This window comes from Pseudorca crassidens, chromosome 20 (genome assembly GCF_039906515.1).
Source record: "Pseudorca crassidens isolate mPseCra1 chromosome 20, mPseCra1.hap1, whole genome shotgun sequence".
Classification (NCBI taxonomy): domain Eukaryota; kingdom Metazoa; phylum Chordata; class Mammalia; order Artiodactyla; family Delphinidae; genus Pseudorca; species Pseudorca crassidens.
In genome coordinates, this window is record NC_090315.1 from 6280647 (window position 1) to 6298495 (window position 17849).

Consider the following 17849-nt stretch of genomic DNA (forward strand, 5'->3'; position numbering starts at 1 on the left):
GAGGTAGGAGAGGCATCGGGACATAACGACCTCACCTGTTCTGGGAATCAACAAGAGACTCTAACATCCTGCCCAGAAAACAATGTGGCTGACGGGAAATGGGGCTTACGCCCCACAACAGACCAACCAACACCTGGCCCTGCTGTATCCTCACCAAATAAGGAATTACCCTGTATAGCAAACCACCCCCTCCCCTTGCAAGCCGCCTTCTGCTTTTACCCCAATAAAAATCACCCTCATCCAGAACTGGGCGCGACTTCTCTGGCCCCTTTCTCTCGGACCAGTGAACCTCGCCCGGGAGCGCTCCCTAATAAAGCTCACTTGAAGCTTTCCTCTGTTTCGCGGTGCCGTTTGTTAAGATCCGACCTTACAACTATCATCTAGAAGTTTTATGGTAAAAGCTTTCCAGCTGTGTGAGCCACTGATGTAAAACTAACGTTTCCTCCTAACAAGTTGAAACGGCTTCAATAAAAAAGCTGTTTTTCCCAGCAGTTTGCTCGCATGCCGCGTTCCAGAGGCTCAAGCAATTCAGAGGTTGGGAATGTGGGTCTCCGAGTGGTAACTGTAGGGCAGTGGTTGGATCTGGGAACATTTCCTGCAGTTAGAATTAACTGAAGCAGTTTGAGGAAACAAAAGCTAGGTTTGTCTCTGTATTACAAACTAGAATGAGAAATACAAAATTCTTCCTAGGTAGAATGTTCCATTTCAGACTGACATCCTACAGAAGCGCTCTTCCGTTTCTATTCCTCATTCAGCCAGGAGACCAAACTCAAAACTCTGCTCAGTTCCAGAGACTCAGGTACAAAACCTGGGGTCTGAGACTGGAGAAATAAGGCATGTGATAATGTTCCTCACTAACAATTGTTTCGGAAAAGCAATACATTTTTTTCAATTGTTATAAATTGCATTGTTCTTTCTTTCGGCTGAAGTGCTTTATTTGCCTTTTAAAACCACCCCCTCCTCCCCCAGTTTTATTGAGATGTACTTGACATACATCACTGTATAAGTTTAAGTTGTACAGCATAATGTTCCTACATATATTGAAATAATTACCAAAATAAGGCTACTGAGTATCCCATCATCTCAAATACATGCAATAAAAAGACTATATATATATATATAATTAGAACTGCATTATTGGTACTTCCTTGGTGGTCCAGTGGTAAAGAATCCGCCTTACAAGGCAGGGGACGCCGGTTCGATCCCTGGTCAGGGATCTAAGATTCCACTTGCCGCGGGGCAACTAAGCCCACGCGCCACAACTACTGAGCTGGTGCACTTCAACTAGAGAGCCTGTGTGCCACAAACTACAGAGGCCACACGCCCTGGAGCCTTCGCACCACAACTAGAGAAGAGAAAACGACCCACACGCCACAGCTAGAGAGATGCCTGCGTGTTGCACCAAAGAGCCCGCGCGCCGCGATGAAATATCCTGCAAGCCTCAACGAAGATCCCGAGTGCTGCAACTAAGACCGGACGCAGCCAAAAATAAATTAAATAAATAAATCTTTAAAAAAAAAAACTGCATTATTCATTAAAATACCTGCTCTATTCCACACTTGTTTTGTTGTTGTTGTTGTTGTTTTAATTTTTGGCCACTCCCAAGGGTATCTGGGATCTTAGTTCCCTGACAAGGGATCAAACCCAAGCCCCCTGCACTGGAAGTGTGGAGTCTTAACCACTGGACCGCCAGGGAAATCCTATTCCACACTTTTGAGAGTTACCTTTAAATATCTTTCAGAAAAACTTATTTATGAAATGATAGTTAAGTATATAATAAACAATGTAATTTCAAACTGACTACATATTCATTATGAGGGTAATTAGAAAGTTTCACTTTCTATATTCAAATTGTAATATATTTTAGCTCTTTGTTTTTTTATTTCGAAAAGTTCTGTCAAGTGTGGCTAAAAGAGCCTATAAAATATACAGCCTTTAGAAGACATTGGGATTTATTTCCATCTAAAGAATAATTAAGTTGCAATATTTCTAAGGGTATTTAGTAAGGAGAATGTCCTGGTGTAGCACATATATAAATACAAGAAGATATATCACATTTTAAAAGTTGCAGTGACTCAAATTTTGTGAACCCTATTAGGTAGATTACTCTGTATTATACAATATTTCTAACTAGCCATGTTGGCAAAAAAGCCATTTCAGCATGGACTTCCATGATTCCAAGCAAAGAAATGAGTCGATAGTGGAACTTTTCATTAAACACAGAAGAATAGAGGAGAAGCCAATTATAGGGGAAAGTCATTTTTTGAATGGAGAGTTTTGTTGCAGGAAAATAAATATATTCACAAGGGAAAAAAAAACCCCTAAATTTCCTAAATCACAGGAAGATTTTGATATGTCTCCCTGTATTTCATTATGAAACAGATGCGAACAATTCAAAAATGTAAAAAACACAAGGATATAGTTTGAGACACACACACAAACCCTGTCCTAGAAAATTAAAAAATACACATTTTTGAGTTCAGATGGAATGACTGAAATATTTACCACCGTCAGACTTAGGTAGGGACAGGTTTTATTCCAAATGATTATTACAATATAGAGAATGCTCCAGCCATAAAATCTGTAAAGCCTTAAAATTCAGACCAGAAAAGAACTTTTTTTTTACACCAAGAGGTCAACAAGTGGGAAAACTCCCATATGGTGGAGTGGATGACCAGGTGGCATGAGCTTACATACCTGGGGGATGTTTTACACTAAAGTCACCTATGCTTGGTTAAGTTCTGGCAGCGCTGTTGTTCTGAATTACAATGCTTAAAAGGGGTTCAAAACATAGGCCCCTCGGGAGAGGAGAAAAGCATAAGTAACTTTTGATTAAATCATGGTAACTGCCATTATATCCAGAGGTAACTGAAGACAAACAATAAGGCAATGGATGGGAATTTGGAGGATTCTCATCTAGCTGGTTTCTAAGTAAACAAGGGGGCTATCAGGAGTCTTACTGAAATTAATGGGGAAGTGTACTTCTTAGCAAATAAACTGTTTCCTTCCACGCAAAAGAAGAAAGGGAGGTCTTTAACCTTCAATATTTTCCAGAGTTACAGACTTGGAGTAAAGTCTAACATTGTCTCTACATAATATGATATCAAGCAAAATTCAAAAAATAATAAATACACGTTATATTTGAAAAATGGAATATTAGAAATTTAAACCAATAATGATAATAAAAAACTTGCCCAGGAACCTCAGCACTTGAGTTTGGATGGTATTGAAGGACCCTGTATGCTCACTGTGCCTCTGCTGTGTCTGTCCCTGTCACGTGCAAGAGAAATCGTTGTGTTGAAAGATGTTGCTCTAAATCATCAAGTCAGAGGTCTGTGAACTATAAACTGAATAAAAAACCCTAGAGGTTATTTTAAGACCAAAATTGTTATAACTCTATTTCTGTTTTGTAGGTAAGTTCATTTGTACACTTTTTCTTAGATTCCACATATAAGCGATATCATATGATATTTGTCTTTCTCTGTCTGACTTCACTCAGTATGACAATCTCTAGGTCCATCCATGTTGCTGAAAATGGCATTATTTCATTCTTTTTATGGCTGAGTAATATTCCATTGTATATATGTGCCACATCTTCCTTATCCACTCCTCTGTTGATGGACACTTAGGTTGCTTCCATGTCCTGCCTGTTGTAAATAGTGCTGCAATGAACACTGGGGTGCATGTGTCTTTTCGAATTATGGTGTTTCAACTTTTTTTTCTAAAAGTCACTGGGCAAGGTACCACTGCTGGGGAGGGGATGCTTTCCTCCCTCCACAGAGCACCTCCTGGTCCGTGCTGGGCTGGTTCTAGGCACGGGAACTGGCTTCAAAGTTTCACCACATGCTGCCTAAGCCCGCTGGAGCACATTGAAGAATTTTCACCATCATCTTCAGTCAATATCACACCCTTTGCACATGAGAAAGTTGAGTACCTCCCCCGACCCCGGCTGTCACCACAACAAAGAGACATCAATAAATGAAACTAATAAAAATACGGTAATATATGAAGGAAAGCAAAAAACAAAAATCAGCCCGCCTCAGGCTCCTCCAAGTCAAGCAACAATGAGTTCACAGGAGCTGGATGGCAAGTGTAGCAGTTCATGACCAAGAATTTCCCTTGTCTCTGGTGGAGCTGCAGCACGAATGGAGGATGAAAGAACACATTTATTTTACATATGGATGGAGAAAGTGATAAGTTATGGACAAGAAAATTTCCTATGAGAGTTCAAATAATAAATAAACTTCTGTATTCCCATAGAACTCTTCAAAGAGGGGAGAGTTTCTCAAACACTATTAATAAGGAGGCTTCCCCTCAGCCCTTCTGAGATCTGACCTGTGTTCACACTTCAGTACATCCCCAAAGGTATTCACCTCACTATCTACAGCCTAGGGCTCTTTCTCCTGCTACAAAGTGGGTAAAATATTCAAATGAGACGCAGAAATTCTTCCACGTAGGAAAAAAGAAACATGATTTGCTGTGGCTTTTCCTGAAAACTAGTTCTTTGTTCACCTGAGGATTGAGGACATTACCAATGGGTCTAGAAAAATATTTCAAAAATTCACCCACTGCTTGCCTCCTTCTGAATACACAGAGAACAGTATAATATGCAGAAATGAAGCTCTTTTCCTAGAACTCCTAAATCGAAAGCACATTGGTAGAAAACAGGAAAGTGGGTATGTTAAAAGTTTGTTGCCATTGAGCTTTATAAATAAACTGTGCTCATTTGCAGAAGACATCTGACTATTGTCTCTTGTACTCTGACCCCCCCTATTCCTGCCTCCATCCTAGCATTTTTGTTTTTCTTTTTCAGTTTTGAGGACTGAGACCCATTTTAAATACTAAGTACAGTTAGATACTCTCTCCAAAAAGAACTGCCACACACAGAAACACAGCCAATCTGGCCAATCATTTCAGGAGTCACTGTTGCTCAAACTGAGAGTTTCTGGTCTAGTCTCTCATCTCCATGGTACAAGTGGGCTCCCTGAGGCCCAGATGGGAGACATTTCTGAAGAGGTCTAAATTGAGTGAATAGAACCCTGTGTAATGGAATTCTGAAAAGGCCACCTGAGGGGCCAGTGGACAGAGTTTGTCCTTATTTCCCCTCTCATTTAAAACACCATCTTCCATGTGCTTCAGCAATGGAAACTTTTTGTTCAAGAACTGATCACACTGATTACCAAGCTTGAATGGCATTCCAGGAGCTTAGGCTTCAGGTTGAAGGCTACAGGGAGAAGGGGAGGTTTGTATGCGGAGGAGTGAAGGGCTCTTACAGGGAACAAATGGGAGTGTGGGCAGATCCAAGACAAGGAGATAGTGATGGGCTGTTGCAGCCGAGAGAAGATGGAGTCCTGGAGAACATGGGTGCAGTGATGACAGGAAGAATTCTGGTAATTCTTCTCCAGAAAAATCACAGTAACGTAAGTGTATTTTTAATGTATTTATTTAATGTATTTAATGTATTTTTAATGTGAAGTGGACTTCACCCCGTGTACATTAGAAATACAGAATAGCAAAACATAGCTGAAAACCTTTTTAGGGGTCAGCTTAGAAAGAAACTATCAGCAAACTTCTTCATCATGAATACAGGGGCTCTGATGGAAGAAGGTACCAAGTCAATCCAGTCCTTCCTTCATCATTTGCAGAGGACAGTTAAGAGGGACCTGATGGAAACGTCATCTCACATCTCGCCATTTCAACAGATCACAGAAAAAGGAGGAAAATGGAATAGAAGGGAACTGGTTAAGCTAGATTTTGAATGTTAATATAAAAGATATTTGACATCTTTGCCAAGTACTCATCAAAATAGACTAAAATTATTTATCACTTACTGAAGTACTTTTCCAAGGTCTCAGATAAAGAGGAGGAAGCACACAAACATCAAACAAAAATGTCAAAAATATTTAATGGGAAATAATTTGTGAATTACATTAAATCTAAAATTTCTGGTGTCAGGAATTCCCTGGCGGTCCAGTGGTTAGGACTCTGCGCTCTCACTGCCCAGGGAGCGGGTTCAATCCCTGGTCGGGGAACAAAGATCCCGGAAGCCATGTGGCGTGGTCAAAAAAAATAAAAAAAAAAAAATAAAAATGCTGGTGTCAAAGATTTAGATAATTGAGAATCTATCATATGTAGAAAAGAACGACATGAGTTAATTATAGAAGGCCACCAAAGCTAAGTTCAGAAGTCAGTAATTATTTATAGAAAAGTAGAAATTGGACATATTAAGATTTATTTCAAACTCCGAATAATTAACTGTAAAAAAGAAAAAAAAAAGTAAATTCAGTCCAAAAAAAAACCCCCAAGAGTTTTAACATTTCTTTAAAGAGGCACCTTGTGGTGACAGGCATTTCTTTCTCCCCTTCTCCTCTCCCCTGTCCTCTACCCCATGTCAGGAAAAGGGAACGGGGTGACCGACAACTGTCTGAGTCAAGTCACTGCCCCCGGGCTGAATAGGAATTACGAAAGGGTATTGTCTTCTGAAACAAATGATTACTAAATGCACAAACCCTATAGACAGTTTTGCAATTGTCATCCTCATCTGTATAACTAACCTAAGGCAACAAATTTGAAAGCAGATTCTGAAGCCACAAATCAATGTATCACCAATTAATCATCATATGCAAATACACCACCCACCTGAATCCGGTTTCCCCCCCTAAATACACTACTAGGTATTTCCATTTCATTCTGTTTATCTATCTCCCTATTTCTCTCTTTCTTTTTGTTCCCCTCTGCTCTACTGGTGTTTCTCCCCTATTTCGACCCTCACACATGTCATGCCTGCTCTACAACTTGTTTCCCCTCTCGTTGCTCTTTCCCCTCAATCTTTGACTGCCTTAAATCTCTATGTCTTCCTGCCTTTCTTTCCCATCTCTGCTCCCTCTGTGCCTTTGGGGGTAAACCCCTTCTATCCCTGTTATGCCTCACTTCCACCCCATTCTCTGGCACCCCAGGTGGCTATGCGTCCTTCCTGCTCGCTCTCTTCCTCTGCTGCTCCAATCACAAGTTTTCCTGCTTCTCTCCCAGCATCACAATGCCCTGAATGCCAAGTTTCCAACTCCTTTATCCTTGCCCCCGACGCTCTGTGCGAAGTGCTTCACCACTGTTGCTCCCCCTCCTATCAGACTCAGGACTCCTCTCCCTATGTTACTCTTCTACCCCAGCAGATCCTGTTTTAATTACTTTTTTTAATTTTAGAGAACTGTGACTTTCGAGGCTAAATTTCTTTTATGTTACTGTCTCTTTGCAAGATCCTCAGCCATCATCTATATTCTCATCCGTTTTCCCACATTCTTCTCTCCTCAGTTTTTCTCTTTCTCAGTCCTTCTCTGTCTCTGCTTCCCCCGATCCACCTCGCCTACCTATTTGCAAGGATGCGACTGAAAAAGATGGCTGCCTACCAGAAGAGCACATTTTCCAATTGCGCTGAATACAGAAAAACAATGGCTGTCACATGGCTGACCCAGGTCACCTCCACAACGGGATAAGGGGAAGGGCTGGCTACAAAGGGGAGGCCTGCAGACCAGAAGGACCACCCACAGGAAGACGCAAGGCTCTGGGAGGAAGGGTGGAAGGGGCGTGGCGAGCTCTCCAGAATCCCAGGACCAGGGAGAGGATGCGGCCTCTCCAGGAGCAGGGAAGCCAGCACTGCCCTCCAGGGGCGGAGAGGTCGAGGCTGGGGGGTAGATGTAGTAAAGGGTATTTACTTATTTATGCAGCACACGGGATCTTCGTTGCCACGTGCGGGATCTTCCTTGCTGCCTGCGAGATCTTCCTTGCAGCATGCAAGATCTTTAGTTGCGGAATGTAGGGAACTTTAGCTGTGGCATGCGAACTCTCAGTTGCCGCATGTGGGATCAAGTTCCCTGACCAGGGATGGAACCCAGGCCCCCTGCATGGAGAGCACAGAGCCTTAGCCACTGGATCACCAGGGAAGTCCTGGTAAAGGGTTTCAAGCAAGAAAATGTCGAAAGGCAGCTCCCACGTGGACGAATGGCAGAAAAGCCAAGGGCAGGGACCAGCTTCAGGGTGAATTTAAACCCAAAGGAAAACATACACGACCTGCAACGGACCTGTAGGTGATGTCTGGATTTACTTGTATCCCGGATGCTGGGATATAAGGTCGAGCCTTTCCCAAGACTCTGAGGACAGAACAAGGGGGACCACGCAGCACAGACTTACAGAAAAGGAGACTGTTAAGTGTGGACTTCACCCCGTGTACTCCAATTCCGGTTCCAGAGGAAAGTGTGGGCGGAGAGAAGCAGGGCTGGGGGTGGGGCGAGTAGGGAGCGCAGATCAGCGCAAAGAGGACTGTAGGGCTAACCGGGGAAGGTGCTTCCCTGGACCTTGATCTGTTTATTTTAAATTACTATCTGTGACAGTTTTGGGTGCTTTTTTAAAAAAATTATTTATTTTTGGCTGCATTGGGTCTTCGTTGCTGCGGGCGGGCTTTCTCTAGTTGCGGGGCGCGGGGGCTACTCTTCCTTGCAGTGCGCGGGCTTCTCATTGTGGTGGCTTCTCTTGTTGCAGAGCATGGGCTCTAGGCGCGTGGGCTTTAGTAGCTGCAGCACGCAGGCTCAGTAGTTGTGGCTCGCGGGCTCTAGAGCACAGGCTCAGTAGTTGTGGCTCATGGGCTTAGTTGCTCAATGGCATGTGGGATCTTCGAAAACCAGGGCTCGAACCCGTGTCCCTGCATTGGCAGGCCGATTCTTAACCACTGCGCCACCAGGGAAGTCCTCTGTGACAGTTTTAAGGTAAAAGCTTAAAATTTTGTGGGCCACTTACGTGGGAAGCTGTTTCTGCGAGATGAAAACGGTTTCAAAAAAGCTGTTTAGCCAGCGGGTTGCTCCCATACCCTGCTAGCGACGAGAAAGCAGTTCAGAGGCCTGGAAACTTGGGTCTCCAAGTGGTTGCTGTGGGGCAGTGGATTCAGAAATATTTCCTGCACTGGGTGTTTCTCTGTATTACAAACTAGAACAACAAATACAAAACTCTCCCTAAGTAGTAAGTGCTACTTCTTACACCCTAAAGAACAGCTTTTCCATTTTCTCTTCACATTCAAGCAGGAGGCCAAACTCAACACTCTGCTCAGTTCCAGAGACTCAGGGACAAGACCTAGCATCTGAGACTGGAGGACTAAGGCATGCAAAGTTTATCTTCTTATCATAGAAGTAAGCTGGTGAGGACTTCCCTGGTGGCACAGTGGTTAAGCATCCGCCTGCCAATGCAGGGGACACGGGTTCGAGTCCTGGTCCGGGAAGATCCCACATTCCGTGGAGCAACTAAGCCCGTGAGCCACAACTACTGAGCCTGCACTCTAGAGCCTGCAAGCCACAACTACTGAGCCCATGTGCTGCAAATACTGAAGCCTGCGCACCTAGAGCCTATGCTCTGCAACGAGAAGCCACAGCAATGAGAAACCTGCGCACCGCAACGAAGAGTAGCCCCTGCTCGCCACAACTAGAGAAAGCCTGCGCGCATCAAGATGCAACGGAGCCAATAAATAAGTAAATAAAGGCTCAACTTAAAAAAAAAAAAAGCTGGTGAGACATGAGCTACTCTTTTTTTTACTTTTTTTGATGTGAACCATTTTTAAGTCTTTACTGAGTTTGTTACAATATTGCTTCTGTTTTGTTTTGATTTTTTTGCCGCGAGGTATGTGGGATCTTAGCTCCCCAACCAGGGATCAAACCCACACCCCCTGCATTGGAAGGTTAAGTCTTAAAACACTGGACCAGCAGGGAAGTCCCTAAGCTACTCTTTATTGATGTGATTAAGGGTCTTTTGTTTTCTGTTACTTGGGAAAGAGAACCACATGTGACTTGTCATTTGCATTGGGCATGGAGACAGTACACACATGTGGATGAACTGGATATTACGTTAAATCTTTTCCAATGCAGACATACCTGCTGGTAAGTCTTCACGTAATCCTGCAGAGGACCAATTGAGAATGTATCGAATCTAAATGAGTATACAATAACTGACCTGAATTATCCAATAAATAATCTTTCTTTCACATCAACACTGTGGGGAAATACAATTACAAACAAAAACAAAATGTCAGACCAATAAATTTCCTCCACCTAGGTAATATGGAAAGGAAACAGCTTTTCTATTGAATAATCATTACTCATGATTACAACACACAACCCGCTTCGTATCCTGATCCAGCCACTTGCTGGGATGGAACTGAATGAGTCTTTAAACCTGTCTTTGTCCTAAATTCCTTCGTTTCTGAAACGAGAATACGTACTTTTTTCAGAGATGAAAATTCAGTAAGTTACTATGCATAACGCGTTAATAACAGTGACTTGTATTTGAAGTGTAATATGAAAGACGACAGAAATAAAAATTAAGATCACTTATTAAAGGGGACTTCCCTGGTGGTGCAGTGGTTAAGAATCCATGCTCCCAATGCAGGGGGCCCCCGGCTGGATCTCTGGTCAGGTAACTAGATTCCACATGCATGCCGCAACTAAGAGTTCACATGCCACAACTAAGGAGCCCGCCTGCCGCAAATAAGACCCAGCACAACCGACTAAATAAAATTTTTTTTTTAAAGATCACTTATCAAAGAATCTGTATCATTTTGGTTAGTCACAAAGTCTAAGTGGAGCATAATGGGTATCAGTTGTCATGCTAAAAATAGCAGAAATCTTATTTTCTCTGCAAGGAGCTCTGCCTTTGAATGTCACTACATCACTGGGAAATGGCAGAATGGCTTCCAGGCATTTGGCAATGGAGACTGTCTCCTTGTTACAAACTATAGTTGGACTCTTGGGGCCTATCTCATTAATCCTTTTGGTTTCATTGTGTGCTTCCTAAACTCCACATACTGGATTTTGAAACACCTGACCACAGCCAGCTCCCACATTAAAAGATTTCAGTTTACCCTCGTGACATTCTAAAATGAACTAAAGTCCTAAAGGCTTCCATGGAATTAAAGTCCCAAAGGAACTCTCTTCATATTTACAGTGCCTCTACTTCCTACCTCTCATTGAGTTATGTTCAGTTTCATTTCACAGGAATCCTAAAACAACCCACTGATTTAGAGATCCTTTGGTTTAAAACAAGGGAAATACATGGGGAAAGAAAAAAGTCATGCTAAGAAAAAACTGTATTCAAAAAAAAATTTTTTTCTGGAATTCCCTGGCAGGCCAGAGGTTAGGACTCTGCTCTTTTAATGCAGGGACCGGGTTCGATACCTGGATAAGGAACCAAGATCCCCTAAGCTGCATGGTGCAGCCCAAAAAATATATATATATATCTTACAGTAGAAAACCATGTAAGACCACATTGCTTAATACCACAATTTGAAATTGAGATTTTAGGAGCCTATCAATAATTGCTCTTCTAGTAAATTGCTTATATTATCTGATAAACACTTCCAAACACCCATTTTTATTAATCTAGGATAAAAATACCTTAGGCAATTTATTTAATATTTTATAAGCATTTTCAACAACGATATTGCACAATGAGATGAATGTGTGCTGCAAACAAAAAAATGTAATACATTATTATTATAAAGAAAAATGTGGTGTTCCTTATCAAGAAATCAGGAGTTTTAAGAGCAAATATTCACTGTTTTGTCAAACAGTTAGACTCCATTTTTCAGTGTTTGATTACTGACCCCTTTTAATCTTCGGGACAACATCTTCCCATTCCTCCTGAGCAAGCTGATAAAAAAAGCCTGAAGGGTCCCTTCTTTGATTTAACCTGGAAGTTCAAACGTCAAGCCTCATCAAGTAATTTCCTTAACACACCAAACCAATCACCATTCCCTGTTCTCTCAAACCATTTTTTGAACACCTTGGAAGTCTCTAACATGTGCCTAGAAAGTTGAATTATGTAACATTCTTATAACATTTCAATGTTAATATCACCCTCAATAACCAAACCCAACTTGGGGTGGGGTTCTACTATACTCCCGTGAATGACCACAAGTGCAAACTAGCAAAAATAAAAACATTTTTTAAGGGTGAATATATGAAATTTCTCATTTCTCAAACAAAAACATTCCCATTGTATAATACTCATTTTTAAAAGAAAATCCATGAACACTGATCTTTTAAAATTAATACACTGATGGACTTCCCTGGGGGCGCAGTGGTTAAGAATCCGCCTGCCAATGCAGGGGACAGGGGTTTGATCCCAGGTCTGGGAAGATCCCACATGCCACGGAGCAACTAAGCCCATGCGCCACAACTACTAAGCCTGTGCTCTAGAGCCTGCAGGTTGCAACTACTGAAGCCCACGTGCCTAGAGTTTGTGCTCTACAACAAGGGAAGCCACCGCAATGAGAAGCCCAGGCATCACAATGAAGAGTAGCCCCTGCTCACCACAACAAGAAGCAGCCTGCGGTCAGCAATGTAGACTGCATGCAGGCAAAAAAAAAAAAGCACTGAGCTCAAAAAGGACAAAAACATTGTATGATTTTTAAATTTTCTAATATTTTGCATGTGTTTACTATATTGCTATTTTCCCATCATGTAAATCAAGGTGCATGTCATGACATTTATGTAAAGGACAAATGTGAAATTGCATGATTTTTAAATTTTTAGTGTTTTGCATACACATACTACATTCCTACTTTCTCTTCATCTAAATCAAGGTGCAGGGGGCTTCCCTCATGGCGCAGTGGTTAAGAATCTGCCTGCCAATGCAGGGGACAGGGGTTCAAGCCCTGGTCCACATGACACAGAGCAACTAAGCCCGAGCACCACAACTACTGAGCCTGTGTTCTAGAGGTCTCGAGCCACAACTACTGAGCCTGCGTGCCACAACTACTGATGCCCAAGCGCCTAGAGCCTGTGCTCTGCCACAAGAGAAGCCACCGCAATGAGAAGCCCACACACGGCAACGAAGAGCAGCCCCTGCTCGCCAATAGAGAAAGCCCGCACAGCAACCAAGACCCAACAGAGCCAATAAGTAAATAAATAAATAAATAAAAATCAAGGTGCACACCATGACATTTATTTAGACACATGAAAGAACAAGAAAAAATACATTCATATACTGCTTATTCAAGAATGGAGGCAGGTATTAAGGAGCGTTAAAAAAAAATAAAACGGTCCCAAGGTGGAGAACAGCTGTAACATTCTGTTCAGTATGGACTGTCTTATGATTAGTGAGATGTGAGCCCCGAGTAAAGTTTTCTCTCCCATTCATAACATTTGTGAGGTAATCTCCAGAATGAATTCTTCGGTGAATAAATTCCTCGTTTAAAAGACAGGACACAATAATTACATTTATCTGGTTTCTATCCATAATGAATTTTCTAATAAAGCCTAAGATGGGGACACCTGCTAAAAGCCTTGTCACATCAAAACATTATTAAAATCTCTCTCCAATATAGATTACCTGATGGTATTAACTTAGGCTTGAAAGCACACTGAAGAATCTGCCATGCTCATTATATCTGTAAGACTGCTCACTAGTATGTAATCTCCAATGACTTGATAGGGTTGAACTTTGACTAAAGGCTTTGCCACACTCATTACATTTGTAAGGTTTCTCTCCAGTATGAATTCGTTGGTGCCTTCTAAGGGCTGGCTTCTCATGAAAGGCTCTGCCACACTCATTACACTTGTAAGGTTTCTCTCCAGTATGAATTCGTTGGTGCCTTCTAAGGGCTGGCTTCTCACGAAAGGCTCTGCCACACTCATTACATTTGTAAGGTTTCTCTCCAGTATGAATTCGTTGATGCCTTCTAAGAGCTGGCTTCTCACGAAAGACTTTGCCACAGCTGTTACATTTGTAAGGTTTTTCTTCAGTATGAATTCTCTGATGAGCTGCAAGGTTTCCTTTCATACTAAAAGCCTTGCCACACTCATTACATTTGTAAGGTTTCTCTCCAGTATGAACTTGTTGATGCCTTCTAAGGGTTTGCTTCTCACGAAAGAACTTGCCACACTCATTACATTTGTGAGGTTTCTCTCCAGTATGAATTCTCTGATGATTCACAAGGACTGATTTTTGATTAAAGACTTTGCCACATACATCACATTTATATGGTTTTGCTCCTGTATGGATTATCTCATGTTTCCTGAGGCCTGTTTTAAAAAAAAAGGTTTTCCCACACAAATTACATTTGTAAGGTTTCTCTCCAGTATGAATTCTCCGGTGACATTTAAGGTATGAATTTTGACCATAGACTTTGCCACATACATCACATTTATATGCTTTTGCTCCTGGATGGATTAGCTCATGTTTCCTGAGGTCTGTGCCACAAAGAAAGGTTTTCCCACAAAAACTACATTTGTAAGTTTTCTCTCCAGTATGAATTCCCTGATGACGTTGAAGGGATAGATTCTGACGATAGACTTTGCCACATAGATCACATTTATATAATTTCTCTTGAATGTGTGTTATCTGATGTCTTTTGAGGTATGAGCCGATAGGAAAGGTTCTGCCACACTCATTGCATTTGTAAGGCTTCTCTCCAGTATGAATTCTCTGGTGAACTGCAAGACTTGCTTTCTTATCAAAGACCTTTCCACACTCATTACACTTGTAAGGTTTCTCTCCAGTATGAACTCTTTGATGAATTACAAGGTATGAATTTCGGCAAAAGACCTTGTCACATACATCACATTTATGCAATTTCTTTCCTATATGGATTCTCTGATGACTCCTGAGATTTGAGACCTGATGAAAGGTTTTGCCACACTCATTACACTTGTAGGGTACTTCCCTGTGTGGGCTCTGGTCTTGTGTCAGTATTGAAGGATGCATAAAATCACTCCCATATCTGTTAGAAATGTTGGTTTGGACAGGAGGCGAAATTCCTTGAAGTGGTGAAAATGAGGAACTACTGCTGATACTCTTAACAGCTTTATTAAATTCATCAATTTTCTGTTTACTTTTAAACATATGCAGTTCACCCTGAAGGCTTAACACAAGTCTATTTCCAATAGGCTTGTTTTTTGCATCCCTTCCACCATGTGGACTTCTACCAGTGACATCTTGGTGACAGGATACGGGGATATTTTTGTAACTTCTTCCATCATCTCTCCACTGAAAACCATGGTCATACGTATTTTCCTGAATTTCTGGGAGGTAAAAATGTTTGATTCCCTGGCTTTCATGTCTTTCCAACATCAATGTTTGGAATACTCCACCTTTATCGGTGTTTGACTTTAGTTGTAATTTCTTGATCACATGTATATGAGAGATATCTACAAGACATAAAGAAACATACATGACCTACTCATTACAATGCATGAGTAAATGTTTCATGTTAAATACATGATATTATACCAAAAGTAATACTTATAAACAATCAGTTATGAAACTGCGCAACCATTATGTTCAAATGTTTAGAAACACTAAATAGGATTACTTACTAAAGAAAGTGATAACACGTAATTCAAATTAAGTTTAGGGTAGCCTAGGGGATTGGGATTGACATATTACGTATAAAATATATAAGTAATAAGAACCTGCTGTATAGGAAAAAAAAGTTTAGGGTAGCCTAATTTGAAACACGCTATGACAAAACATTCAAATTGTAAAAACTTATATGAGCTCTCAAAATAAGTGTTTTTCCACCATGATCACAAAGGACATAGCAATTAACATTAAACACACAAATACCAGGAGTTTAGAGAAAAAACTTCCAGGGAGATGCAAGAAGAAGTCACCCATGGAACTAAAAACATTATTCACTCAACCCTACTTGAAATAGTTTCTGAGTCATCATAACTGCACATAATGATTTAGGTTGTGTCCTGAGAAAGCTGTTCAATGGATGAACGGGGATCATTTTTACAGTGTGAGTAATGAGGCCACTGAAAATACTGAAGTTAAAAGAAAAGAACTGGCCTAGTAAGTAACATGATACTGCTCCATTTTTAACAGTGGGAATTATAGTATAGGTATGGAACAGACACCGAAGACATTTAAAAACAGAGAAAATGAAGTATTATAGAAACAAAGCAGGTTTACATCTATCACATTGTTTCCTATGTAAGGCATAAACTGAATATTCCATAAGTCCCATTTCCATGCATATATTCACAAAGAGCACACATAATATTCCGTAAGATGTACAAGAATGTTCTTAGCTGAAACTTGAAGGAAAAGCCAGAAGAAGGCCATCAAAAACAGATGAATGAGTTTATGCTATACACAAACATACAGATATAAAGAAATCGAAAACTATAAAAGTTCCTCAACATATTTTAAAAAGAACAAAACTATCATATAATGCAGCAATTACAGTGTTGGCAATATATCGAAAAAAATGAAATCACTGTCTTAGAAGATACCTGCACTCCCACATTTATCAGAGCAGTAATCACAATAGCCCAGGCATCAAAACAACCTAAGTGTCCAACAGATGAATGGGGAAAAACCCTGTGAGATATACAGAATGTAATATCATTTATCCATAAAGAAGAAAAAATTCCTACTAGTTTTAACAATACAGATGGACAACAAGGGTATAGACTCAGTAAAATAATCCACAGAGAAAGAATAATACTCAATAATCTCATTTATGTGTAAAACATATATATATATATATATATATATATATATATATATATATATAAAAAAAAGGGCCAAACTAAGAGCCACATAGAGTAGCATAGTGATTACCAAAGTTTAGGGGTTAGTAGAATGGGAAGATATTTGTCAAAGGAGTAAATTTACCGTTTTCAGTTGAAAGATTTCTACATATTTAATGTACAGCATGGTAATTATAATTATCAATACTATACTATATGCCTAAAAGTTGATAAGATGGTAGACCTTAAATGTTCTCACCACACATAAAAAACTGTAATTATGTCACAGATGAATGTATTAAGTGACCTATCAAGGTAATTATTTTGCAATACAACTGGATCAAATCATTACCCAGTATACCTTAAACCGATAAAATGATATATATTAATTAAATTTCAATAAATCGGGAAAGAGAAAATACAAATAAGTAGACAAAAAAGGTCGTGGTTTACCAAGTAAATAAATTTCAAGAAACTTAAAAAATAAATGATTTAGAAGTAGAAAATATGCCAAAACTAGCAGATGTAAAAAGCATTAGATTACAAATCAATGAAACAGAGAATAAAAACTACATAAAATCGCAAGCTCACAACTTGGTTCTTACCTACATCTAGAATAACTACCAAAAAGAGTAAAGACTCAAATTACTGAAATCAGAAATGAAAGAGAAGACATTACAACTGATTTGACAACAATCAAGAAAATTAGAACAAAATATTAAGACAATTCTATTCCTAAGTATTGGATAAACTAGAAGAAGTAAATAAATTCTTAGAAAAACAACCTATCAACACTAACCAAAGAAGAAATTAAAATCTGTATGAACCAGTAACTAGAAAAAAGATGGAATCACTAATCAAAAACCATTCAACAAGAAAGGCCAGATACATTCACTGCAGAATTCTAGACAACATTTCCAAACAATTAAGAATACTCTTCCTAAACTCTGCCCCCAAAGAAACACAGAGAAAGGAAGAGTTGCAAACTCTATGACACGAGAATTACTCTAATACTAGTGCCAGACAGACATTAAAAAAAAACACAGACTAAAATCTCTATAATGAATCATGCAAAAAGCATCAATACAACAATGGTAAGCTAAACTTAACACCAAATTAAAAGGATTATATACCATAAAAAAAGAGAATACATTCTTGAAATATCAGGATGCTTCAACATATGAAAACATTCAGTGTAAAACAATATATTAAGAGAATGAAAAAAGGACTTCTCTGGCGGCAGAGTGGTTAACATTCCGCCTGCCAATGCAGGGGACACGGGTTTGATCCCTGGTCCAGGAAGATCCCATGTGCCATGGAGCAACTAAGCCTGTG

At 40.2% G+C, this 17849-nt stretch overlaps 1 protein-coding gene and 1 pseudogene across 17 annotated transcripts in view; one reads left to right on the forward strand and one right to left on the reverse strand.

The window, feature by feature from the left end:
• Window positions 1–17849, forward strand: part of LOC137214765 (zinc finger protein 665-like) — a 349647-nt pseudogene that overhangs the window by 140736 nt on the left and 191062 nt on the right.
• LOC137214778 (zinc finger protein 813-like) overlaps window positions 1–17849 on the reverse strand; it is a 71643-nt gene that overhangs the window by 40482 nt on the left and 13312 nt on the right. For 16 of the 17 annotated variants that reach the window (XM_067718998.1, XM_067719006.1, XM_067719000.1 and 13 more), the window contains one exon: window positions 12957–15182. The exons of the other annotated variant lie outside the window; for it this stretch is intronic. In XM_067718998.1, the coding sequence (XP_067575099.1) occupies window positions 13375–15182 (1808 nt within the window). In that variant the 3' untranslated portion in view covers window positions 12957–13374. Of the gene's footprint in view, window positions 1–12956; window positions 15183–17849 lie in introns of those variants that run through there. 17 annotated transcript variants of the gene reach the window in all.